This window comes from Heterodontus francisci, unplaced genomic scaffold (genome assembly GCF_036365525.1).
Source record: "Heterodontus francisci isolate sHetFra1 unplaced genomic scaffold, sHetFra1.hap1 HAP1_SCAFFOLD_377, whole genome shotgun sequence".
In the NCBI taxonomy this organism is placed as follows: Eukaryota; Metazoa; Chordata; class Chondrichthyes; order Heterodontiformes; family Heterodontidae; genus Heterodontus; species Heterodontus francisci.
Window position 1 is genome coordinate 713,043 of NW_027142041.1, and position 27,494 is coordinate 740,536.

The window sequence follows — 27,494 nt, forward strand, 5'->3', positions numbered from 1 at the left end:
AGGCAGAAGGGCAGGTTAATAGGGTGGTGAAAAAGGCATATGGGACACTTGCCTTTATCAATCGAGGCAAAGATTTCAAAAGCAGCGAGGTCATGTCGGAGATGTACAGAACTTTGGTAAGGCCACAGCTGGAGTACTGTGTGCAATTCTGGTCGCCACATTAGAGGAAGGATGTGATTGCGTTGGAGGGGGTGCAGAGGTGATTCACCGGGATGGTGCCTGGGATGGGACATTTAAGCTATGAAGAGAAGTTGGATAGGCTTGGGTTGTTTTCACTGGAGCAGAGAAGACTGAGGGGTGACCTGATTGAGGTGTACAAGATAATGAGGGGCATGGACAGGGTGGATAGGGAGCGGCATTCCCCTTAGTTGAAGGGTCAGTTACGAGGGGTCACAAGTTTAAGGTGAGGGGCGGGAGGTTTAAGGGGACTTGAGGAAGAACTTTTTTACCCAGAGGGTGGTGACGGTCTGGAATGCACTGCCTGGGAGGGTGGTAGATGCAGGTTGCCTCACATCCTTTAAAAAGTACCTGGATGAACACTTGGCACGTCATAACATTCAAGGCTATGGGCCAAGTGCTGGCAAATGGGATTAGGTGGACAGGTCAGGTGTTTTAATGCATCGGGTGCAGACTCGATGGGCCGAAGGGCCTCTTCTGCATTGTATTATTCTGTGATTCTGTGATTCTGTGATGTCTTTGAGGGGGGAAGGACAGAATCCATTTGGTTAGAGATGGCAAGCAAAAAGAATATTATCACACTACTAGGGGTATTCTGTAGGCCTCCAAATAGTGAGAGAGATAGGGGAGGAAATCAGAGATGTGCAAGAACTGTAGAGTTTTTTTTATTATTCCTTCATGGGATGTGAGTGTCATTGGCTCGGCCAGGATTTATTGCCGATCCCTAATTGCCCTTGAAAAGGTGGTGGTGAGCTGCCTCTTGAACCATGCAGTCCTTGGGGTGTAGGTATCTCCACAGTGCTGTTCGGAAGGGAGTTCCAGGATTTTGACCAAGTGACAGTGAAGGAACGGCGATATAGTTCTCAGTCAGGATGATATGCGTGTGATGGAATATAGGTATAATAGGCTCAATTCAGTAGAATTTGGAAATAGTTAGTATATTATGCCTTTGAGAAGTAATGATTGAATAAATGGTCAGTTTTTAGAACTTACTGACGTTCCCCTTTAAGGAGGTAGGGTTAAATATTTCAAGGTCCCTGTTAGAATAGAATTTCTGTTGCCAGGGAATTAGAAGATAAACACACACATTGAAATATCCTGTGTGGGATCAGTAAGAGGTAGCAACAAACTTAATTAGTTTTTGGGGTTGTTGATGCAGACAAATCGGCTCCAGAGGTTACTTTCAGGCACCATAAAAAAGGCAATTATAGAAAATGGACTCAACAGGAATAAGAGGTGAAGTAAACACAATTATAAACATTTTGACCAGATAAAGGCTTACAACTTCAGAAAACAGGGGGTTTCCAGTAAAACATTAAGTGGAGAGTTAGTTCATGATATTATCAAATATGGATTTTAAAAGGAACACAGGAAGGTCACATCAATGCTGGAAGTCAGATGACACCTTAGAAATAGTATTAAAAGGAGAGGTTTTGAAAGCAAAGTTTAGGGGTGTTGTATCCTCAAACAATACTTCTCATCCCATGCCTTGTTTGGGGGATTTAAAGTAAAAGTTTACTTTAAATTTTGATGGATATTCTGGATATTCCAGGATAATGTTGGTGTAACATTAGCAAGGTTAAACGTTTGGATTCTATGTTAGAAATAAGAATGTGTGTTACATCTCTCAGTAATGCTTGATATTGTGATATACTCATCCACTTAAGAGGTTTATTACATGTTAAATTCTTTAATAGATCTATAAAAGTTAATAGCCTCATGTAGTATTCTGTATACAACTACAAGAACCTCTTTAAGTGGAGAGATACATATTGAAGAGAGCTTCCCAGACTCTTATAATATCTGGGATATTTATGACTTCGCCATAAATAATAAAAATAGGCTATCCGAAAGATGGAAATATTCTCTGTTGGTTTTCTTTCTTTGAGGGAAAGTTAATACAGTTCTTTGGACCCAGATAAGTGTCTGAGAATTTGTCTGGTTTGATCTTGATTAGAGGAGATTTATCGGGATGTACTCCTGATTTGGTTTAGTCCCTATAAAGAGTTAAAGCCATAAATCACTTCATGCGGCTTGGAGGGGAGCTTGCTGATGGTGCTGTTCCCATGTATTTGCTGCCCTTGTCCTTCTAGTGGGTAGAGGTCGCTGGATTGGAAGGAGCTGTTGAAGGAGCCTTGGTGCGTTGCTGCAGTGCATCTTGTAGATGGTACACACTGCTGCCACTGTGCGTCAGTGGTGAATATTTGTGGATGGGGTGCCAATCAAGCAGGTTGCTTTGTCCTGGATGGTGTTGAGCTTCTTCGGTGTTGTTGGAGCTGCACCCATCCAGGCAAGTGGAGAGTATTCCATCACACTTCTGACTTGTGCCTTGTAGATGGTGGACAGGCTTTGGGGAGTCAGGAGTTGAGTTACCCACTGCAGAATTCCTAGCCTCTGACCTGCTTTTGTAGCCACAGTATTTATGTGGCTGGTCCAATTTAGTTTCTGGTCGATGGTGACCTCCAGGATGTTGATAGTGGGGAATTCAGCGATCGTAATGCCATTGAACATTAAGGGGAGATGGTTAGATTTTCTCTTGTTTGAGATGGTCATTGCCAGGTACTTGTGTGTACTTTTGGGGGAGATGGTGGCATAGTGGTAATGTCACTGCTAGTAGTAATCCGGAAGCTGGGGCTAATGCCCTGGGGACAGTGGTTCAAATCCCACCTCGGCAGCTGGTGGAATTTAAATTCAATTAATTCAAATCTGGAATTGAAAGCGACTCTCAGTAATGGTCCCATGAAGCTATGGGTTGTAAAAACCCATCTGGTTCACTGATGTCATTTAGGGAAAGAAATCTGCTGTCCTTACCTGGCCTGGCCTACATGTGACTCCAGACCCACAGCAATGTGGTTGACTCTAAATGCCCTCTGAAATGGCCTAGCAAGCCACTCGGTTCAAGGGCAATTAGGGATGGGCGACACATGCTGGCATGTCAGTGACACCCACACCCTCAGAACAAATAAAAAAATATGTTACTTGTCACTTATCAGCCCAAGCCTGGATGTTGTCCAGGTCTTGCTGCATCTGGACACGGACTGCTTCAGTATCTGAGGAGTCACGAATGGTGCTGATCATTGTGCAATCATCAGCGAACATCCCCACTTCTGACCTTATAATGGAGGGAAGGTCATTGATGAAGCAGCTGACGATGGTTGGGCCTAGGACATTACCCTGAGGAACAACTGCAGTGATGTCCTGGGACTGAGATGATTGACCTCCAAGAACCACAACCATCTTCCTTTGTGCTCAGTATGACTCCAACCAGTGGAGAGACCCCCCCCCCTGCTGATTCCCATTGATTCTAGTTTTGCTTGGACTCCTTGATGCCATATTTGGTCAAATGCTGCCTTGATGTCAAGGGCAGTCACTCTCACCTCACCTAGAATCATAGAACGTTTACGACACAGAAAGAAGCCACTTGGCCCATTGTGTCTGTGCCAGCCAAAAAATGTTCCATTCATTCTAATCCCACCATCCAGCATTTGGTTCGTAGCCCTGCATATCCAGACTTCTTTTGAATGAGTTGAGGGTTTCTGCCTCAACTACCCTTTCAGGCAGTGAGTTCCAAACTCCCACCACCCTCTGGGTGAAAAATCTTTTCCTCATCTCCCCTCAAATCTTTCTACCAATCACTTTAAATCTATGCCCCTTTGTCACTGACCTCTCTGTTAAGGCCCTTCCCCTCCCCTCAGTTTTCTCTATTCCAAGGAGAACAACCCAGCCTATCCAATCTTTCCTCATAGCTACATTTTTCCAGTCCCAGCAACATCCTTGTAAATCTCCTCTATACCCTCTCCAGTGTAATTTCTGTAACGAGGTGACCAGAACTGCACACAGTACTCAAGTTGTGGCCTAACCAATGAGTTATACAGTTCCAGCATAACCTCCCTGCTCTTGTATTCTATACCTTGGCTAATAAAAGAAAGGATTCCATATGCCTTCTTAACCACATTATCAACCTGTCCTGCTACCTTCCGGGATCTGTGGACATTCACTCCAAGGTCCCTCACTTCCTCTACACTTCTCAGTATTTTCCCATTTATCGTGTTTTCCTTTACCTTGTCCGACCTCCCCAAATGCATCACCTCACACTTCTCCATGTTGAATTCCATTTGCCACTTCCCACCTGACTAGTCCATCAATATCTTCCTGCAGCCTACAGCTATCCTCCTTGCTATCTACCACACGGCCAATCTTTGTGTCGTCTGCAGACTTCTTGATCATGCCCCCTACATTTTTAGATTAGATTAGAGATACAGCACTGAAACAGGCCCTTCGGCCTATATACCACAAAAAGCAGGGGACCCAGTACTGAGCCCTGCGGAACATCACTGGAAACAGCCCTCCAGTCGCTAAAACACTCGTCAAAAATTACCCTTTGTTTCCTGCCACTGAGCCAGTTTTATATCCACTTTGCTGCATTTCCCTGGATCCCATGGGATTTTATTTTTTAACCAGTCTGCCATGTGGGACCATGTCAAAAGCCTTACTAAAATCCATGTAGACCACATCAACTGCACTACCCTCATCTATCTTCCTTGTTACGTCTTCAAAAAATTCAATCAAGTTGGTCAGTCAAAATCTTCCCTTATCAAATCCCTGCTGACTATCCTTGATTAACCTGTGCCTTTCTAAATGACAGTTTATCCTGAGTCTCAGGATAGATTCCAATAATTTCCCCACTACTGAGCTTAGACTGACTGACCTGTAATTATTTGGTCTATCCCTCACTGCCTTTTTAAACAGAGGTACAATGTTAGCAGTTCTCCAATCCTTCGTCACCACACCTGTATCCAGTGAAGACTGGAAAATGATGGTCAGACCTTCCACTATTTCCTCTCTTGCTTCTTTTAACAGCCTGGGGTACATTTCGTCTGGCCCTGGTGATTTATCAACTTTCAAGGATGCTAATCCCATTAATATGTCCTCTCTCCCTATGTTGATCACATCCAATACTTCACCCACTTCTTCCTTAACTACAATATCTGCATCATCCCTCTTTTGTGAAGACAGACACAAAGTATTCATTTAGACTAATGCCAACATCTTCCGCCCCTACAAATAGGTCACCTCTTGGAGTTCAGCTCTTTTGTCCATGTTTGAACCAAGGCTGTAATGAGGTCAGGAGCTGAGTGGCCCTGGCGGAACCGAAACTGAGTGTCACTGAGCAGGTTATTGCTAAGCAAGTGCTGCTTGATGGCACTGTTGATGACACTTTCCATCACTTTACTGATGATAGAGAGTAGGCTGATGGGGCGGTAATTGGCCAGGTTGGATTTGTCCTGCTTTTTGTGTACAGGACATACCTGGGCAATTTTCCACATTGCCGGGTTGATGCCAGTGTTGTAGCTGTACTGGAACAGCTTGGCGAGGGGTGTGGCAAGTTCTGGAGCACAGGTCTTCAGTCCTGTTGCTGGAATACTGTCAGGGCCCAAAGCTTTTGCAATATCCCGTGCCTTCAGTCATTTCTTGATATCATGTGGAGTGAAACGAATTGGCTGAAGACTGGCATCTGTGATGCTGGGGACTTCAGGAGGAGGCCAAGATGGATCATGCACTCGGCACTTCTGGCTGAAGATTGTTGCAAATGCTTCAACCTTGATTTTTTTCAATGATGTGCTGAGCAGCCAGGTATGCCTGGTGTTGCTCCTGGCATGCCCTCCTGCACTCTTCATTGAACCAGGTTGGTCCCTTGGCTTGATGGTAATTGTAGAGTGGGGGATATGCCGGGCCACGAGGATACAGATTGTGTTTGAGTACAATTCTGCTGTTGCTGATGGCCTACAGCACCCCTCATGGATGCCCAGTTTGGAGTTGCTAGATCTGTTCGACATCTATCCCATTTAGCATGGTGGTAGTGTCACACAACACGATGGAGGGTATCCTCAATGTGAAGATGGGCCTTTGTCTCCACAACGACTGTGCGGTGATCACTCCTACCATTACTCTCATGGTCAGATGCATTTGCACCAAGCAGATGGGTGAGGATGAGGACACATATGTTTTTCCCCTTTTTGTTGGTGCCTTCACCATCCTACAATCCACCATCCCAGAGCCAGTCAGCAGCTATGTCCTTTAGGACTCGGCCAGCTCGGTCGGTAGTGGTACTACCCAGCCATCTTGGTGATGGACATTGAAGTCCCCCACCCAGAGTACAATCTGTGCCTTGCTACCCTAAGTGCTTATTCCAGTTGGTGTTCAACATGGAGAAGCACTGATTCATCAGCCGAGGTGGGGGGGGGGTTTGCGTGGGGCAGTAGGTGGTAATCAGCACATGTTTGACCTGATGCCATGAGACGTCATGGGGTCCAAGGTCGATGTTGAGGACGCCCAGGGCAACTCCCTCCCTACTGTATACCACTGTGCTGCCACCTCTGCTAGCTCTGTCCTGCCGGTGGGACAGGACATACCCGGGGATGGTAATGGCAGTGTCTGGGACATTGTCTGTAAGGTATGATTCCGTGAGTATGACTATGTCAGGCTGTTGCTTGACTAGTCTGTGGGACAGCTCTCCCAACTTTGGCACAAGCCCCCAGATGTTAGTAAGGATAACTTTGCAGGGTCGACAGGGCTGGGTTTGCCACTTTGTTTCTGGTGCCTAGGTCGATGTCAGGTGATCCATCCGGTTTCATTCCTTGTCAACTTTGTAGCGGTTAGGTATAACTGAGTGGCTTGCTAGGCCATTTCAGAGGGCAGTTAAGAGTCAACCACATTGCTGTGGGTCTGGAGTCACATGTAGGCCAGATCAGGTAAGGACAGCAGATTTCCTTCCCTGAAGGACATTAGTGAAACAGATGGGTTGCCAGAATGTGTCTACTTTGTCACCTCTTTGAAGGCCTCCAATTGCTCGTTTACTGTTTTGCCTACCAATCTTTGATTCAAACCCAACTGGGCCTTTTCAACTCATTAATAAAAGCTCTCCTAAAGTTGAATATTTTTACATTTGATTTCTGCTTATTCTTGTCCTTGTTTAGAGGGGATTTGAGGAAAAACTTTTTCACTCAGAGGGTGGTTGGAATCTGGAACACACTTCCTGAAGAGGTGGTAGAGGCAGGAACCCTCACAACATTTAAGAAGTATTTGGATGAGCACTTGAACCGCCATAGCATACGAGGCTACGGGCCAAGTGCAGGAATATGGGATTAGAATTGTTAGGTGCTTGATGGCCGGCACAGACACAATGGGTCGAAGGGCCTGTTTCTGTGCTGTATAACTCTTTGACTCTGTGACTCTATAATAGAAACATAGAAAAATAGGAGCAGGAGTAGGCCATTTGGCCCTTTGAGCCTGCTTCGCCATTCAATACGATCATGGCTGATCATCCAAACTCAGTACCCTGTTCCTGCTTTCTCCCCATATCCCTTGATTCCTTTAGCCCTAAGAGCTATATCTAACTCTTTCTTGAATATATTTAATGATTTGACCTCAACTGTTTTCCGTGGTAGAGAAATCCACAGGTTCACCACTCTCTGGGTGAAGAAATCTCTCCTCATCTCAGTCCTAAATGGCTTACACCTTATGCTTAGACTGTGACCCCTGGTCCTGGACTCCCCCGCTCTAAACCTAATGAAGGTTCGTTCGACTCCTTCCTCGGATGAGGGTATTGTCCTATTAGGAGAGATTAAGTAAACTAGAGCTGAGAAGATTTAGAGATGAAACATAAAATTCTTTAGGGTGTTGACAGGATAGCTGCTGGGCGGATGTTTGCTCTAGCTCGGGAATCTAGAGCACGGGATCAAAGCCTAAGCATGAGGTTGGCTATTTCGGACTATGATGAGGAGAAATTTCTTCAGTCAGATTTGTGAACCTTTGGAATTCCCCACTCCAGAGAGCTGTGGATGCTCAATTGTTGAGTATAGTCAAGTCAGAGATGGAAAGATTTTTGGGCACTGAGGGATTCGAGGGATATGGCGATAGTGTGGGAAAGTGTAGCTGAGATAGAAGATCAACCTTGATCTTAATGAATGGTGGATCAGGCACGAAGGATGAATGACCTACTCCTGCTTCGATTTCTTAAGTTCTGATATTCTGATCACTGTTTCCTAAATGCTCTCCCACTGAACCATGATCCACTGGGCCAATTTCATTCCTCAGCATTGTTTCCTTCCTCATTGGGCTGGAAAGACTCTGATCAAGAAAGTTCTTTGGTATACATTGCAGGAATTTCTGCCACTCTCTGCCCATTATCCCATTATTTTCTCAGTCGACACTATGTCATGCAGGCCCCCACCTGCCAAGAATGAGGCACATTAATTTCACCACATGGACACTAAACTTCAAATTTTTGCTGGGAAGAAAAGAGGGCCTATTACAAGGAATTGCCAGTCCCCTAGCCGGAAAGAATTTTTTGCATAATAGCAGACATTGTCGGAACAAAGGAACCAATCCCTGCTCCCAATGCACAGAACGGACGTGGTCAGACCAGATTAGTCACATGAATAACTGGCTGTTGCAGAGTTTTGAACTGAGAGTTTTAATTTGTAGAGAAAGAATTTGAACTCAGAAAGCTGTTTGCTCCTGGACTGAAATGACCTCTCCTGGCTGGCTTGCTGCAGCCTCTCCTGCTTGCTTCCATCTCTCTTTCATCAGCTTTGGAATCCGTTGAAGACAGATGAACCCCAAGAGAGAAAAGTCTCCTACAGTGAACAAGGTTTAAGAAGAATAGCGGGCCCCACCAAAAAGCAAGAATTATCTACAAGCAAGGACTACCTACAAAAGAACTCTACAGTGAGCTTGAAGCACGGTAACAAGAAATTGTTCAGATATTGCCTCAAACTTTATTTTTCTTCTCTTTTCTGTCTCTATTTGCATGTGTTTATCGCGTATATGCATGCTAGCTGGGGGCACGGCGTGTATCCGTAAGCGTTAACCGAATTAGAGTTTGTTTTAATAAGTTTCAACTTTTCTTCTTTAACTCTAAGAAAGCCTGTTTGTGTTGATTTCTTTGCCTTATAATTGGAAAGCAGTGAACAAGGATTCAACAAGGGGGAGCTAAAAACACAATGTGTTTAGAATTAAACCCTGTTGCAGTAAGACCAGGTGAAGGCTCAAAAGGACCCCTGGACACCTTTCTCACCTGGTCATAACAATTAGGATATTAGAAGACTCCATTACCGCCACTCCAAAGTGACTTACGAACTTTCAGTAATGCTAATCTTGGTTGAAAAGGTTGAAAATGCTCTTTAGGTATAGATAAAATAACTTGCTGTTTTACAAGAGCAAAGTGCTGTGGATGCAGATGTTTTTATTGCTCTTTTACAATGTGTTCTTATTTATTGCCCATCTCTAGCTGCCCTGAGGGCATTTAATGTCAACCATTTAGTGCGGGCTGGAGTCACGTGTAGGTCAGACCAAGTAGGGGTTGAGGTTTCGACTCCCTGAAGGACAGTTATGAACCAGTAGGCTTTATAACCTGTTTGCTTATTGATGGAATAGAGAGATAACGATCTAGCTATATACCCTTGGATTGAATATATTGCAGTTAACTAGACCATTTTGCCTGGACTTTGGCTGGAGCTGCTGTGGTAGATCTGGGGTGGTCATGAGCAGAAGTGTGCTTAGTAACACACTTTGCCAATCTCCTGCCTACTGATGCGTGCACCCATTACCTAGTGGTCGGCGTGTGTTTGTGTTTGCTCATTACACAAATGTCAAAGAGGGAAATATGCCCTTTTCATTTGCATCATGGTTGCATCCTGGATTCCAAGGATATCTGTTGGGCCAAGGCACCTGGTATTGGATGGTCAGCAGGGATTGGGGAATCTATCTGCCAATGCCTATACAAGTGCTGACAGAGGATGGGCTTGTACTCAGGCAGGTTGAGATAGGCAATAAAGACTAATCAGCCAGTGTTATTCACTGGAGAGGTTTTGGTTTTGCATGTAGCCCCCAAAATGAGGCAGGCCACAGGGAATCATTGTGGTGGGAAGGTCGGCTGGGTTAGGGGTTTCATCGGGATGGAATTCCTGCTTTCCTCCAAGATGCATCCCAGTCTGTGGAAAAACAATTGTGGGGTTGGGGGTAGGGGAAAGGGAGCTGAGACTCCAGAATAAAATAAATTGGAGTTTATAGATAGAAGAGAACTGGAGTTAAAATACTTAGAAATTGGATTACACCTGAATTGGTGCTGGGAAGGGATGGTCATTGATGTTGACTTCAGGTAGGCATTAGGCTGCTGTTTAAATGACCATTTAACTCCTGGGCCTCATGTTGACTTACCCTTCGCCTCAGTTGTAAAAGGGGCTATCATCTCCGACGCTGTGGCATATCCTTGGCCTTCTCTTCCTCCGACAGTCAACAGGCGTTTAATTCTTGCCCTGGTGCCAGCAGATCACTAGTCTCAGTTTCTCCATTAAAAGAAACATATTGGATAACAATTCTCCCACTTGCATTTCTCTGTCATTTAGGAAGATTCGATCGAGCTTTCAATCAGATATCGATATGCGGATAGGGATCCACTCCGGCTCTGTCCTGTGCGGAGTACTAGGCCTGCGGAAGTGGCAATTTGATGTGTGGTCATTGGATGTGCACATTGCTGACAAGCTAGAAACTTCCGGTGAACCTGGGTAAGAGTGAACCAGGGTTGGAGAGACAAAGAGTTAAAGTGAGCGTGCATGACCGAGAAACAGAGAGTGTGACTGAGGCATAGATGATGTAACTGAAGGACAGAGTAAGAGTCAAAAAGAATGATTTGCATTTATATTGTTCTTTTTCTGACTTCAGGCCATCCCAAAGCATTTCACAACCCATGAAGTACTTTTGAAGGACAGTCACTGTAGGAAAGTTGGCAGCCAAACTCCATCAAGTAGCAATGTGATAGAGACCTCTCCCTGATAATCTGTTTTGAGAACTCCCCTGCTCTTCTTGGATCATTTACATTCCCCTGAGAGGCCAGATCAGGCCTTGGTTTAATATCTCATCTGAAAATGACATCTCTGACAATTAAGTGCTCCCTCAGGATTGCATTGGAATGTAGCATAGAACATAGAACCTAGAACATAGAACAGTACAGCACAGTACAGGCCCTTCGGCCCACGATGTTGTGCCGAACCTTTAACCTACTCCAAGATCTAAGTAACTACCTACCCTTCATTCTACTATCATCCATGTACCTATCCAAGAGTCGCTTAAATGTCCCTAATGCATCTGCTTCTACCACCGCTGGCAGTGCATTCCACGCACCCACCACACTCTCTGTAAAGAACCTACCTCTGACATCTCCCCGAAACCTTCCTCCAGTCACCCTAAAATTATGCCCCCTGGTGATGGCCCTTTCCACCCTGGGAAAAAGTCTGTGGCGATCCACTCTATCTATGCCTCTCATCATCTTGTACCCCTCTATCAAGTCACCTCTCATCCTTCTTCGCTCCAATGAGAAAAGCCCTAGCTCCCTCAATCTTTCTTCGTAGGACATGCCCTCCAGTCCAGGCAGCATCCTGGTAAATCTCCTCTGCACCCTCTCTAAAGCTTCCACATCCTTCCAATAATGAGGCGACCAGAACTGAACACAATATTCCAAGTGTGGTCGAACCAGGGCCTTATCGAGCTGCAGCATAACCTCGCAGCTCCTAAACTCAATCCCCCTGTTAATGAAAGCCAACACACCATACGCCTTCTTAACAACCCTATCAACTTGGGTGGCAACTTTGAGCGATCTATGGACATGGACCCCAAGATCCCTCTGTTCCTCCACACTACCAAGAATCCTGTCTTTAAGCCTGTATCCTGCATTCAAATTCGAACTTCCAAAATGAATCACTTCACACTTTTCCAGGTTGAACTCCATCTGCCACTTCTCAGCCCAGCTCTGCATCCTGTCAATGTCCCGTTGCAACCTACAACAGCCTTCCACACTATCCACAACTCCAGCAACCTTCGTGTCATCGGCAAACTTGCTAACCCAGCCTTCCACTTCCTCATCCAAGTCATTTATAAAAATCACAAAGAGCAGAGATCCCAGAACAGATCCTTGTGGAACACCACTGGTCACCGAGCTCCAGGCTGAATACTTTCCATCTACTACCACCCTCTGTCTTCTATGGGCCAGCCAATTTTGTATCCAGACAGCCAACTTCCCCTGTATCCCATGCCTCCTCACTTTCTGAATGAGCCTACCATGGGGAAACTTATCAAACGCCTTGCTAAAATCCATATACACCACATCCACTGCTCTTCCTTCATCAATGTGTTTTGTCACATCTTCAAAGAATTCAATAAGGCTTGTGAGGCATGACCTGCCCCTCACAAAGCCATGCTGACTGTCTCTAATCAAACCATACTTTTCCAAATAATCATAAATCCTGTCTCTCAGAATCCTCTCCAATAATTTGCCCACTACTGAAGTAAGACTGACTGGTCTATAATTCCCAGGGTTATCCCTATTCCCTTTCTTGAACAAGGGAACAACATTTGCCATCCTCCAATCATCCGGTACTACTCCAGTGGACAGTGAGGACGCCAAAGGCGCAGCAATCTCTTCCCTCGCTTCCCGTAATATCCTTGGGTATATCCCGTCTGGCCCCGGGGGCTTATCTGTCCTCATATCATTCAAAATTTCCAGCACATCCTCCTCCTTAACATCAACCTGTTCGAGCATATCAGCCTGTTCCACGCTGTCCTCACAAAAGACCAGGTCCCTCTCACTAGTGAATACTGAAGCAAAGTATTCATTTAGGACCTCCCCTACCTCCTCCGACTCCAGGCACAAGTTCCCTCCACTATCCCTGATCGGCCCTACCCTCATTCTGGCCATCCTCTTGTTCCTCATATAAGTGTAGAAAGCCTTGGGATTTTCCTTAATCCTTGGCCTATCTACATATTGAGTCAGGAAACCTTCCTGGACACACCTGACTAAAACTGCTCCATCCAAACTATTTGCACTAAGGAGGTTCCAATCAATATTAGGGAAGTTGAAGTCACCCATGACAACAACCCTGTTACTTCTGCACCTTTCCAAAATCTGCCTCCCAATCTGTTCCTCCATTTCTCTGTTGCTATTGGGGGGTCTATAGAAAACTCCCAATAAAGTGACTGCTCCTTTCCTGTTTCTGACTTCCACCCATAATGACTCAGTAGACAAACCCTCCTCGATCACCTCCCTTTCTGCAGCTGTGATACTATCCCTGATTAGCAATGCCACTCCCCCACCTCTTTTACCTCCCTCCCTATTCCTTTTGAAACATCTAAACCCTGGAACATCCAACATCCATTCCTGCCGCTGTGATGTCCACGTCTCCGTAACGGCCACAACATCGTAGCTCCAAGTACTGATCCATGCTCGAAGTTCATCACCCTTATTCCTGACACTTCTTGCGTTAAAATAGACACACTTCAACCCATCATACTGGCTGCAACTTTGTCGTGTCAATTGTCTAACCTTCCTCACAGACTCTCTGCACTCGGTATCTGCCTGTTCAACAGCTACCCCATCCACTGATCCGTAGCTCCGGTTCCCATCCCCCTGCCAAACTAGTTTAAACCCTCCCGAAGAGCTCTAGCAAACCTCCCGCCCAGGATATTGGTGCCCCTCCAGTTCAGATGCAACCCGTCCTTCTTGTACAGGTCCCACCTTCCCCAGAAGGTATCCCAATGTTCCACATATCTGAATCCCTCCCTCCTACACCAGCTCTGTAGCCACGTGTTCAGCTGCACTCGCTCCCTGTTTCTAGCCTCACTAGCACGTGGCACCGGTAACAATCCTGAGATTACTACTCTGCTCGTCCTGCCTTTCAACTTCCAACCTAACTCCCTATATTCACTTTTCAGGTCCTCATCCCTTTTCCTAGCTATGTCATTGGTCCCGATATGTACCACGACCTCTGGCTGCTCCCCCTTAAGAATCCTATAGACTTGATCCGAGACATCCCTGACCCTGGCACCCGGGAGGCAACATACCATCCGGGAGTCTCGTTCGCGACCACAGAATCTCCTGTCTGTTCCTCTAACCATTGAATCTCCTATCACTATCGCTCTCCTATTCTCCCCCCTTCCCTTCTGAGCCACTGAGCCAGGCTCAGTGCCAGAGACCTGGCCACTGTGGCTTTCCTCTGGTAGGTCCCCCCCCCCCCAACCGTATCCAAAACGGTATACGTATTATTGAGGGGAACGGCCACAGGGGATCCCTGCACTGTGCGCCGATTCCCTTTCCCTCCCCTGACGGTCACCCAGCTACCTTTATCCTGTAACTTAGGTGTCACTACTTCCCTATAACTGCTCGCTATCACCCCCTCAGCCTCCCGAATGATCCGAAGTTCATCCAGCTCCAGCTCCAGTTCCCTAACGCGATCTGCGAGGAGCTGGAGTTGGGTGCACTTCTCACAGGTGAAGTCAGCAGGGACACTAGTGGTGACCCTTACCTCCCACATCCTGCAAGAGGAGCATGCAACTGCCCTAGCTTCCATCCCCTCTGCTCTAAATTGACAACAGAGATTTTAAAAAAAGGAATTCCTTACCTCACCAAACCCTCCACGCAAGAGTCCTTTTTTTTGGTTAGAGGAGGAGGATTGGTGGGAGACACTACACGTGTAGTGTTTCGGGTTTAGCCACTGCCCAAATATATAGGTTTACTTACCCAGCATTCCCCTGGTCCGCCGAAACAAAAGGTAATTTACTTTAAGCTGAAACTCACCTTCCCAGCTGATACCTCGCTCGCACTATCGCTGCTTCAGAAAAAGCTGCCTAAATCTTTGTGGTCAAGTGGAGTGGGACTTGAACCCAGAACCTTCTGATTTATAGGTGAGAGTGCTGCTCACTAAGCCACAGCTGACACTGAAAATAGGTGATGGCGGGACGGAGAGCATGGGGTTGGGGGTCTGTGAGAGAGAGACTGAGAAAAGGAGGGCAGCCGAAGGACAGTGTGTCTGAAATTCAATGGAAAGTCAATGGGCTGAATTTTATGGGCCGCCTCAGGACAGGAAATGGAGGCGGGGCCCCCATAAAATTGTGTCGGAAGATTGGGGGAGGAGGTGGTGGTGGGTCGCAGTGTTTGTCGCCTTCCCAATGTCTTCCAATTTAGTCCAGGGCAGGGAAGGCCGAGGGCGGCCTACCTTCCCCAGGCCAATTAATGGCCACTTACGTGCCACTTCCCACCTCCGTCTCAATTTAATGCAATGCAGTAAATACTGGCGGCCTCCTAGCGGGGTCATGGGGTCCCTCCTTTGGGGACAATCCAGACACCCAGATGGTCACTACCCCGGCAGCAATTGCCACCACCCCAGCTAGAGCCCCTACCCACCCTGTCACCAGGGCCTGTCTGAATGGCCCCGGCGAACCTGACCCCACTCATCTCTCCCGGGGTGTCCTCCTCTCTTGTGGCCAATGCTCCCAGTGGCGCTGCTGACACTGCAGAGCTGCCAGCCTTCCGATTGGCCCTTAGCTTTTGGAAGCAGGAGCAAGTCCCTTAAAGGGACAGTGGGCAGCTCACTATGGAATTGCAAAGGCAGTTCCATTGAGGGGCAAGGCAAGGTTTCCCGCCACCTTCCGGCCCACTGCCGGACCCCTGTCTTCAGAACAAAACTCAGCCCAATGTAACTAATGAACAGAGAAAATCTGAATGATGGAGAGCAGCTGCTGTACAGGAAGGAGAGATGGTGGTGTAGTGGTAATGTTACTGGGCTAGTGCCTAAAAGGCCAGGCTAATTCCCTGATGACATGGGTTCAAATTCCAGCACAGCAAGTGGGATTTAAATACAATTCATTCATAAAAATCTGTAATTGAAAGCTAGTCCTGGTAATGGTGCTATGCAGTTATTATTGTTTGTCATGAAAACCCATCTGGTTCACTAATGTCCTTTAGGGAAGGAAATCTGCCGTCCTTACCTGGTCTGGCCTACATGTGACTCCAGACCCACAGCAATGTGGTTGACTCTAAATTGCCCCCTGAAATGGCTTAGCAGGTCACTCAGTTCGAAAGCAATTTGGGATAGGCAGTAAATGCTGGTCTTGCCAGTGATGCACACATCCCATGAAAGAATTTTTTTTTTTAAATGCGTGACTGAGGGATAGAGTGTAACAGTCAGACAGAGAGAGAATAGATCAGAAGACAGAAAGTCATAGCGTCATAGAGAGATACAGCACTATCAAGAGAGCAGTCAGAGGTGCAGAGAGAGAGACTGAAACAGAGACCTGGGACATTGAGTGACTGGAGACCGAGAGGGACAAAGAGAGGACAAACAAAGGGTCTAGAGTCAACAAACAAAAACAAAGAACAGTACAGAACAGGAACAGGCCATTCGGCCCTCCAAGCCTGCGCCGATCTTGATGCCTGCCTAAACTAAAACCTTCTGCACTTCCAGGGACCGTATCCCTCTATTCCCTTCCTATTCATGTATTTGTCAAGATGTCTCTTAAACGTCGCTATCGTATCTGCTTCCACCACCTACCCTGGCAGCAAGTTCCAGGCACTCACCACCCTCTGTGTAAAGAACTTGCCTTGCACATCCCCTCTAAACTTTGACCCTCGCACCTTGAACCTATGTCCCCTAGTAACTGACTCTTCCACCCTGGGAAAAAGCTTCTGACTATCCACTCTGTCCATGCCGCTCATAACTTTGTAAACCTCTATCATGTCGCCCCTCCACCTCCGTCGTTCCATTGAAAACAATCCGAGTTTATCCAACCTCTCCTCATAGCTAATGCCCTCCAGACCAGGCAACATCCTGGTAAACCTCTTCTGTACCCTCTCCAAAGCCTCCACGTCCTTCTGGTAGTGTGGCGACCAGAATTGCACGCAATATTCTAAGTGTGGCCTAACTAAACTTACGTACAGTTGCAGCATGACTTGCCACTTTTTATACTCTATGCCCCGACCGATGAAGGCAAGCATGCCGTATGCCTTCTTGACTATCTTATCCACCTGCGTTGCCACTTTCAGTGGCCTGTGGACCTGTACGCCCAGATCTCTCTGCCTGTCAATACTCCTCAGGGTTCTGCCATTTACTGTATACAAAGGAACAACATTGGCTACAGGTGAGGTCCCAGAGGACTGGAGAATAGCCAATGTTGTTCCTTTGTTTAAGAAGGGTAGCAAGGAGAATCCAGGAAATTATAGGCCGGTGAGCCTTATGTCAGTGGTAGGGAAATTATTAAGAGAGGATTCTTCGGGACAGGATTCACTCCCATTTGGAAACAAACGAACTTATTAGCGAGAGGCAGCATGGTTTTGTGAAGGGGAGGTTGTGCCTCACTAATTTGATTGAGTTTTTTGAGGAAGTGACGAAGATGATTAATGAAGGAAGGGCAGTGGGTGTTATCTATACGGATTTCAGTAAAGCCTTTGACAAGGTCCCTCATGGCAGACTGGTACAAAAGGTGAAGTCACACGGGATCAGCGGTGAGCTGGCAAGATGGATACAGAACTGGCTCGGTCATAGAAGACAGAGGGTAGCAGTGGAAGGGTGTTTTTCTGAATGGAGGGATGTGACTAGTGGTGTTCCGCAGGGATCAGTGCTGGGACCTTTGCTTTTTGTAGTATATATAAATGATTTGGAGGAAAATGGAGCTGGTCTGATTAGTAAGTTTGCGGACGACACAAAGGTTGGTGGAGTTGCGGATAATGATGAGGATTGTCAGAGGATACAGCAGGATATAGATCGGTTGGAGACTTGGGCGGAGAAATGGCAGATGGAGTTCAATCCGGACAAATGTGAGGTAATGCATTTTGGAAGGTCTAATGCAGGTGGGAAGTATACAATAAATGGCAGAACCCTTAGGAGTATTGACAGGCAGAGAGATCTGGGCGTACAGGTCCACAGGTCACTGAAAGTGGCAACGCAGGTGGGTAAGGTAGTCAAGAAGGCATACGGCATGCTTGCCTTCATCGGTCGGGGCATAGAGTATAAAAATTGGCAAGTCATGCTGCAACTGTACAGAACCTTAGTTAGGCCACACTTAGAATATTGCGTGCAATTCTGTTCACCACACTACCAGAAGGACGTGGAGGCTTTGGAGAGGGTACAGAGGAGGTTTACCAGGATGTTGCCTGGTCTGGAGGGCATTAGCTATGAGGAGAGGTTGGATAAACTCGGATTGTTTTCACTGGAACAACGGAGATGGAGGGGCGACATGATAGAGGTTTACAAAGTTATGAGCGGCATGGACAGAGTGGATAGTCAGAAGCTTTTTCCCAGAGTGGAAGAGTCAGTTACTAGGGGACATAGGTTTAGGTGAGAGGGGCAAAGTTTAGAGGGGATGTGCGAGGCAAGTTCTTTACACAGAGGGTGGTGAGTGCCTGGAACTTGCTGCCAGGGGAGGTGGTGGAAGCAGGTACAATAGTGATGTTTAAGAGGCATCTTGACAAATACATGAATAGGAAGGAAATAGAGGGATATGGGCCCCGGAAGTGCAGAAGGTTTTAGTTTAGACAGGCATCAAGATCGGCGCAGGCTTGGAGGGCCGAGTGGCCTGTTCCCGTGCTGTACTGTTCTTTGTTCTATTCTCCAGTCCTCTGGGACCTCACCTGTAGCCAATGAGGATACAAAGATTTCTGTCAAGGCCCCAGCAATTTCTTCCCTTGCCTCCCTCAATATTCTGGGGTAGAGCAACTAAGGGGCAACTACAATGGATAGCGAGTAACTGAAAAACAGTTACCAATTGTTAGAGAGAGACAGTGAATGGGAGGCAGAAAGAGATCATGAAAGAGATGGGGAAGCAATCAGATAGATAGGGAGAAAAGATGTAGCTGAGAGATGGGCAGAGAGAAAGAAGCAGTTGTGATAAATTTGTAAAATAAGGTTTTAAAAAAATGTTGTCTCTTGTGTCTCAGGCGCATCCACATCTCTGAAGCAACCTTGAACTGCTTGGGTGGTTACTATGAAACTGTAGCAGGTCATGGCCAAGAACGCAATGCTTTCTTGGAGCAGTATAATATTAAAACTTTCTTCATCGAGCAGAACGATGATATCTATGGGGAACTGCCCCGATTACGAGTCAGCATTGCGAAATCAGATACTGCGCCTCCAAGAACACTCTTTGAGCGTAGGAGAACAGAGACCATATTCAGCAGCACTTTTCACATTGATGCCAGTCTGATGCACCTCATGGAGACTGAGACCCCATGGAGGCTTGACCATCCCTTCAACAGAATAATTGGCTTGACTAACGTGAGTAAAATCAGATAGCCTCCAGGATTATTTTTGCCCTCCAGCTGTCCTTTGGCAGCTGCACAGCACCGTGTCACTGTGATTCCCTTTTAGTCCTTGGGATGTGATTGGGAAAGAGTAATCAACAATATACCTTTAAACTAAACAGTGTGGATTGGACAAGACAAACTATTGAAAAGACTGAGATTGTGAACTGTGCAGTATGCTGACCACCTGGCCAAACTGGGAGGGGTAAGATGGGGACACCGGTTTTGACTGGTAGTGAGTCATGGGGAGGTTGTGGGGAATGGACCAATGGAAGGTGAGGCCTGAATCCAAGCACATCCATGTCATTTGCAACAGGGCTCACTTGATCAGAGACTGGACCTTTGACTGATTTTTCCTCTTCCCTACTCCATGGCACAGTGAGGCCAATTGTAAAGAAAGCAACATCAGGATTCCCAAAGCACTTCACACCCAATGAAGCACCTTCTGAAGTGTAGTCACTGTTGTAAGGTAGCAGCAGGTTTGAGCACAACAAGATCCTACAAACAGCAATGAGATAAATGATCAGATAATCTGTTTTCTGGCGATGTTGATTGAGAGGATAAATATTGACTGGGGCACAGAGAGAACACACCTGCTTTTTTTCAAAATAGTGCCATGTAATGTTTTATATCCACCTGAGAGAGCAGAAGGTGCCTCAATTTGATGTCACATCCAAAAGCCACCATCTCTGACACTCCAGTACTGAGGAAGTGCTGCACTGGGAGTGTCAGCCTGGATTTTGCTCAAGTCTCCTGAGTGGGGCTTTGAATCTATGACCTTCTGATGGAGAGGTGTGAGCTCTGCCAGCTGAGTCACAGCCAGTGCTAGTGGTACCTCAACCTGAGGTCGGTGAACTAAGCACAGAAAGGGGGGATTGAAGCTGACACCCTCCTGATGTGTATGACCTCATAACTCTCAGTCCACACTAATTAAGCCACTAGTTCTATAACTGGCTCTCCCTCTGCTCCACGATGGTACATAGTTAAGAACTTTCAGGTGCTTCTTTTCCTTTTTGTTACTCCTCCAGATCATGGCAGGTCTGCTGAGAAAACAATCTCATAAATCCGACAAGAACTTGGCCAAGGTTCCCACATCCCCCAGGTTTGAGGAAATCAACAAGAGAGTCGAGCATGCCATTGAGGTGCGCAGCAGTGACAAGCTGCGGGCTGCCTACATTAATGAGTTCACACTGGCTTTTAAAGACTCTGATATTGAAAGGAAGGTAATACGACTGCATCTTGTTGGGTGCCTGTTTGAAGGTGTGAATTATAGTTTGACTCAAATATAGTCCAATGATTGCAAGACCAGTATATGTGGGCAAAGGGGTTGGAAATTCCTTGTGGCGTGTTTTTGGGCTTGAAATGAGTTACACGCACAAAGTGCACTCTGACTGGGAGACCTGGGGCCAGCCAGAAATAAACATTATTTCTGTGAGCTTTTTTCATCCTTATCCAATTTACCAGCGGGGTTTAAAACAAACATTCAAGCTGCTCATTTATCTATGTAATGCCTGTTTGAGGTGACTGCCAAATGAGGTCTGCAAAATGGCTCAACCTAATATTTTTGGTCCCCAGATTTTGTCCCCTTGTTGCACCTATTTGGCTTTTTCAATTAATTTTTTTCTAATTTCCATCCCTGTGAATGTCTATCAGAGCAATAAGCCTTTCAAGGCAGGGGAGACCTGCTTCTCCACCCATCTGCATCCGTTGTGTGAACTACACGATTGGCTGCTTTTTCTTCCATTCTCTAAGCAAATCCAACTGAGGTGGGAAAAATCCTTGCTTATGAAATGGCTTCAGTAAAGCTAAGATGGAAATGTAATACTCTGCGTTCAGAGATTTATGCTCTGTGCTGGAATTTGTATCTTTTCAATCAATCCTCAAGGGCTCTGCTTGTTTTAAATAGCCACCAGAGAATTTCTAACAAATACATGACGAACAGGAGAATTTTTGGGAACAGGAAAAAGATGACTGACACATCAAATCCATCTGATTCTCAGTAATAGGAACAGGAGTATAATCATCGAATCATAGAAAGTTTACGAGAGGCCACTTGGCCCATCGTGCCTGCACCAGTCAAAAAAATGAGCTACCCAGTCCAATCCAACCTTCCAACATTTGGTCTGTAGCCCTGCAGGTTACAACATTTGAGGTGCATATCCCGACACTTTTTAAATGAGTTGAGGGTTTCTGCCTCTACTACCCTTTCAGGCAGTGAGTTCCTGACCCCCCACTACCCTCTGGGTGGAAAAGAAATGTTCACATCTCCTCTCTAATCTAGAGTAGGCTATGTCTTGAGCCTGTTGCACTTGAGACTGATTTGTGACCTAATTCCATATATTGGACCCTTTTCTCCAAATCTGTTGATAACTTTGATTAATAAAATCTATTAATCTCTGACTTAAATTTAATAATTGATCTAGGATCAATGGCCATTTGCAGAAGAAAGTTCAAAACTTCTACAACCTTTTGCATGTAGAAGTGTTTCTTAATTTCATTCCTGAAAGGTCTGGCTCTAGATTTTCGACTATATCCTCTAGTCCTAGACTTTGCAACCAGCAGAAATAGTTAATAAAAACAGAAAATGCTGGAAATACTCAGCAGGTCAGCCTCCAAGAGCTACTGGCCATCGGAAGGCTGGCAGTGCCATCCTCGGCCTTCCCAGTCCTGGACTAAATTGGAAGGTGTCGGGAAGGCAATGGGCACTCCATTCCCTGCCTTCCAATACATTAATATGGACCTATCTCCCTTTTCTTCCCAAGCCTCCGCTCCCATCCCGAGGGGGCCCATAAAATTCAGCCCAGTGTTTCAGCTCGATGACACTTCGTCCCATGTAGGCCAGACTGGGTAAGGCTGGCAGATTTTCTTGGCTAAAGGATATTAGTGAACTAGATGGGTTTTTAATGACAACCTGGTAGTTTCATGGTCACCACTACTGAGACGAGCTTATTTTGTTAATTCCAGATTTATTTAATTTAAAATAATTGAAAACTTGCATTTATGTAGCACCTTTTCATGACCTCAGGACGTCCCAAAGTGCTTTACAATGAAGTTCTTTTTGAAGTGAAGTCACTTTGCACACAGCAAGCTCCCACAAACAGTAGTATGGTAATGACCAGATAATTTGTTTTTGTGATGTTGATTGTGGGATATATATTTGCCAGGACATCAGGGCTAACTTCACTGCTCCTTTAAAGCGGTATCATGGGAATCTTTTACGTCCACTTGGGAAGGCAGACAGGACCTCGGTTTAAGGTCTCATCCAAAAGACGGTCTCCAGCTTCTGTGGTGAGATTTGAAGTCACGTCTGCCAGATCATTAGTCAAAGCTTCTGGATTACTAGTCTAGTAACACAAATTCTATGCTACTGAACCCCCATCTGTAAATGAATGTGATGCTGAGTGCTGTAGTTTGCTCTCAGGCATGCACTAAGCTGCTCCACACAGTTTTCCTTTCCTGTATATTTTAACCTCTTCATCACTGATCAGCTCTCTCTATTCATTCTCCCAACTGCTTCTCAGTTTCCCAATCGCTCTGTCCTCTGTCTCCATTGCTTTCACCCATCTGTCTCCCAGTCTCTCACTGCCAGTCTGAGCAGGGCTGGAAGAAATAGTGTACATTAACACTCTGAGGAACTGTATTGAGTGATGAGAGCATTTTCTGGGGTTTGTCGGGGTGCATGGAGTTTTCAGCTTTCTGGTTTGAGAGCAGAAGGCTGACGGGTAATGCCTTATGTCTCAGTACGTAGAGAGCCTGTGTTCTTTTTCTAAATGGCATAGCCAGTGTTATGATGTGGCTCTGATCACTAAATGAAGTCAGTATTCTGGGCACTCACTGTATGTTCTTTTTGATATTCAGTATCGCAAGGTACGAGATGAGGTTTTTGCGTCTAACTTGGTCTGCTCCTTCATCGTGGTGCTGTTTATTGTCGGTACGCAGACCATGTTCTCAGTGCCTGAGTGAGTATTAACTGTCATTGACTCATTCTGTATACGCAGCCCAGACTAAGGCCCACTCCAGTGTAAGTACAGTCAACACTAGAGTGTAAAGTACATTGGTGAGTGACATCTATGAAACAGGAAACCTCAATGGGTTTCAAGAAGGAGCGTGACAGATTCTGGTCAAAATAGGATTCTGGATTATTATCTGGATGGACTGAAGGTGATCTTCTGCCTGAAAAGGTACTATATTACTATGTTGCTATGTCACAATCTCACTACAACTTCTGGTCTTTGAGAGGCTGCAGAGTAGTTTAGAGATACAGCACTGAAACAGGCCCTTCGGCCCACTGAGTCTGTGCGAACCATCAACCACCCATTTTTACTAATCCTACACTAATTCCATATCCCTACCACATCCCCACCTGTCCCTATATTCCCCTACCACCTACCTATACTAGGGGCAATTTATAATGGCCAATTAACCTACCAACCTGCAAGTCTTTGGCATGTGGGAGGAAACCGGAGCACCCAGAGGAAACCCACGCAGACACAGGGAGAACTTGCAAACTCCACACAGGCAGTACCCAGAATTGAACCCGGGTCGCTGGAGCCATGAGGCTGCGGTGCTAACCACTGCGCCACTGTGCCGTCCTGGGAGAGCAGTTTAAGACTAAATGGAATTTGCAGTGTAGCTTTTCTATGCCAGACTATAATCAAGAATGTTTTGATCACATGAAATCATACTCTGATAGGAGCCAGTTGGGTTCTGTGCTAATTTTGCTTTTTTGGGGAAAAATATGATCTGTGCCCATGTCATTGGCAAATTTAATAGGGAGGAAGTGGGATTTTCACAATATTGTGACAGAATCAAACCCATTTCTCTGGAGATCCTTCCAGATTGATAGAAATACTTGGATATGCATTTGGAGTGCCATAACCTACAGGGCAATGGACTGAGAACTGGAAAGTGCGATTAGGCTGGATATTACAGTTAGGATGGGCCAGATGATGTCCTTCCATGACATAAATTTCTATTATTAATATTTTATAATTATTATCATTATATATGATGGATTTACAAAAGGGAAATCATGCTTGACAAATCTACTGGAATTTTTTGAGGATGTAACTAGTATAATAGATAAGGGAGAACCAGAGGATGTGGTGTCTTTGGACTTTCAGAAGGCTTTCGATAAGGTCCCACATAAGAGATTAGTGTGAAAAATTAAAGCACATGGGATTGTGGGTAAGGTACTGACATGGATAGAGAACTGATTAGCAGACAGGAAACAAACAGTAGGAATAAACAGGTCTTTTTCCGAGTGGCAGGCAGTGACTAGTGGGGTACTGCAGGGATCAGTGCTAGGACCCCAGCTATTACAATATATATTAATGATATAGATGAGGGAATTAAATGTAATATATCAAAGTTTGCAGATGTCACAAAGCTCGGTGGGAGTGTGAGCTGTGAGGAGGATGCAGAGAAGCTCCAGTGTGATTTGATCAGGTTGAGTAAGTGGGCAAATACATGACAGATGCAGTATAATGTGGATAAATGTGAAGTTAACCACTTTGGTGGCAAAAACAGAAAGGCAGATTATTATCTGAACGGCGATAGATTGGGAAAGGGGGAGGTGCAGCGAGACCTGGGTGTCCTTGTGCACCAGTCGCTGAAAGTAAGCATGCAGGTGCAGCAGGCAGTTAAGAAAGCAAATGGTATGTTGGCCTTCATAGCGAGAGGATTCGAGTACAGGAGCAAGGATGTCTTGCTGCAATTATACAAGGCCTGGGTGAGACCACATCTGGAGTATTGTGTGCAGTTTTGGTCTCCTTATCTGAGGAAGGATGTTCTTGCATTGGAGGGAGTGCAGCGAAGGTTCACCAGACTGATTCCTGGGATGGCAGGACTGACGTATGAAGAGAGATTGGGTCGATTAGGCTTGTATTCACTAGAGTTTAGAAGAATGAGAGGGGATCTCACAGAAACCTACAAAATTCTAACAGGACTGGACAGACTAGATGCAGGAAGGATGTTCCCGATGGCGGGTCCAGGATAAGGGGTCACAGTCTAAGGATAAGGGGTAAGCCATTTAGGACTGAGATGAGGAGGGATTTCTTCACCCAGAGAGTGGTGAACCTGTGGAATTCTCTACCACAGAAAGCAGTTGAGGCCAATTCATTAAATATATTCAAGAAAGAGTTAGATATAGTTCTTAGGGCTAGAGGGATCAAGGGATACAGAGAGAAAGCGGGAACAGGTTACTGAGCTTGGGCGATCAGCCATGATCGTATTGAATGGCAGTGCAGGCTCGAAGGGCTGAATGGCCTACTCCTGCTCCTATTTTCTATGTTTCTATGATTGATTATCTCTCCTCCCAATCCCCACTCCTCATTCCTGTCCAGTTCTGGACTAGGTAGTAAGTGGCAGCATTATTTAGCACAGTCCTTTAACCATTGTGAGCTGGAGTTGAAATCCACCCACAGTCATTGATGAAAGTCTCCTCGACTCTAATGAATAATCACACATCAGCACTGATCATTAATTCGAAGAAAGACAGGCATGTGTTGGTGTCTAGTGCTTCTGGGCAAGATGCGCGCGATGTTTCAATTACATTCCTTTCGATAAGGGGTGAGGCCATGGAGGGATTTGAACAAGATGAGAATTCTAAAATCAAAGCATTGCTGCACTGGGAGCCAATGTAGTTTAGCAAGCACAGGGGTAATGGGTGAATGGGGATTGGTACGAGTTAGGACACGGTCAGTAGAGTTTTGGATGAATTGAGGATTATGGAGGGTAGAACATGGAAGGCCATCCAGGAGCGTATTTGAATAGTTGAATCTGGAGGTGACAAAAGCACAGAGAAGGATTTCAGCAGCAGATGAGCTGAGGCAGGGTCAGGGATGGGCAATGGTATGGAGCTAAGATGTTTCCCCTGGCTGGGGAGTCTAAAACCAGGGGACACAATTTTAAAATAAGGAGGAAGCCATTTAAGACAGTGTTATGACCGACTGCTCCAGTCAAAGCCCCCAATCAAAATATACGATTTTGATCGTGGTTAGAGAAGTGCACTGTTAATTCAATCCCATCCCTCCACAGATCACCTAACATATCATTTTAAACTTTCCAAATAAAAGAATGACCCAGCCAAATTGTACCATCCATTAATCCCCGAATGAGGCTAACCAAACCAGGTGTCTTTAAATCAACAACTTAACTGTTTAATTAGAAAAACTAATTTCTTAAACACTATGAAGATATAAACAACATTAAAATAGAAAAAATTAAGAGTCCTTGCAAATTTATGGTCCAGTGTTACTTGAAGTCCTCACAGCCGTCCGATGGGGAGAAAAAGGTTCTTCCACAGTAGAACAGTCCGTAGTCTAATTCCAGCAGTAAGTGATGCTTTCCTTCTCCGGTGACACAAAACACATGAATGTGCAGAAACTGAAGCAGGAATAATTGACAGGTCTTGCCTGCAGATGCCCACTCATCCATGGTACCTGGGGAGCCCTGCCATGCCACAGACTCCACCCGGAGCTCAGAGAGTGGGCCTATGAGATGGATACACAGATGTTGTTCAGTGCCTTGCATCCTCTCCTCCAACCAGTAGTTTATAACACTATTCCAGCAAACATTGACTTAGGAGTCATCGCAGAGCAAAGCCCTGGGCTGCCAGTCGGTCCTTCACCCTGACAGAGGCGCCAGTTGCATTGCTCCTGTTTGTTAATCGCTTCAGCGAAATCCCTGTTTTGTAGAATGCAGAGGAGGGATTTGGTCTTTTCCAGCCTGTACCCCACTTGCAGCCCAAGGGGCTGAACATAACACACAAGAAATAGGAACAGCAGAAGGCCATTCAGCCCCTCATTAACAACTTGCAAACACTTTCAGTAGAATCAATCTGACTTTAAAGTTTTTGAGGGGTAAAAGATTGTCACAGTCTAACTTCCCTTTCTTCAATTTAAATTATCAGAGATCTCTGTTTTGGCTTATCTTTTTTAGATTTTTGAGAGATAATAAATAAACAGACTAAATTCTCTTACTTCAGTTTAGTGGTCTGTTTCTCCTTTCAGGTGCTAACACACAGCTGTCTCTCTGTTTCTCCTGTTAGAACAGGCTGTTTGCGCTAAAAGCCAGTTCAAAATTAAATTGTAACAAATGTATCTCTCGATGCTCAGTCCGAGTGGCTGTATCCAAGGCAACGAGAATACACCTTCTTGGTAACTCCTGAGGCCTGATTATTCTTAAAGCA

General features: G+C 45.7%; 1 protein-coding gene across 1 annotated transcript in view; it reads left to right on the top strand.

Moving 5' to 3' along the window:
* The window catches only part of LOC137366348 (adenylate cyclase type 8-like), a 266,926-nt gene that overhangs the window by 107,009 nt on the left and 132,423 nt on the right, over window positions 1-27,494 (top strand). The window contains exons 6-8 of the mRNA XM_068028243.1: window positions 10,587-10,745; window positions 18,941-19,277; window positions 20,332-20,405. Of these exons, the coding sequence (XP_067884344.1) occupies window positions 10,587-10,745; window positions 18,941-19,277; window positions 20,332-20,405 (570 nt within the window). The remainder of the gene's footprint in view (window positions 1-10,586; window positions 10,746-18,940; window positions 19,278-20,331; window positions 20,406-27,494) is intronic.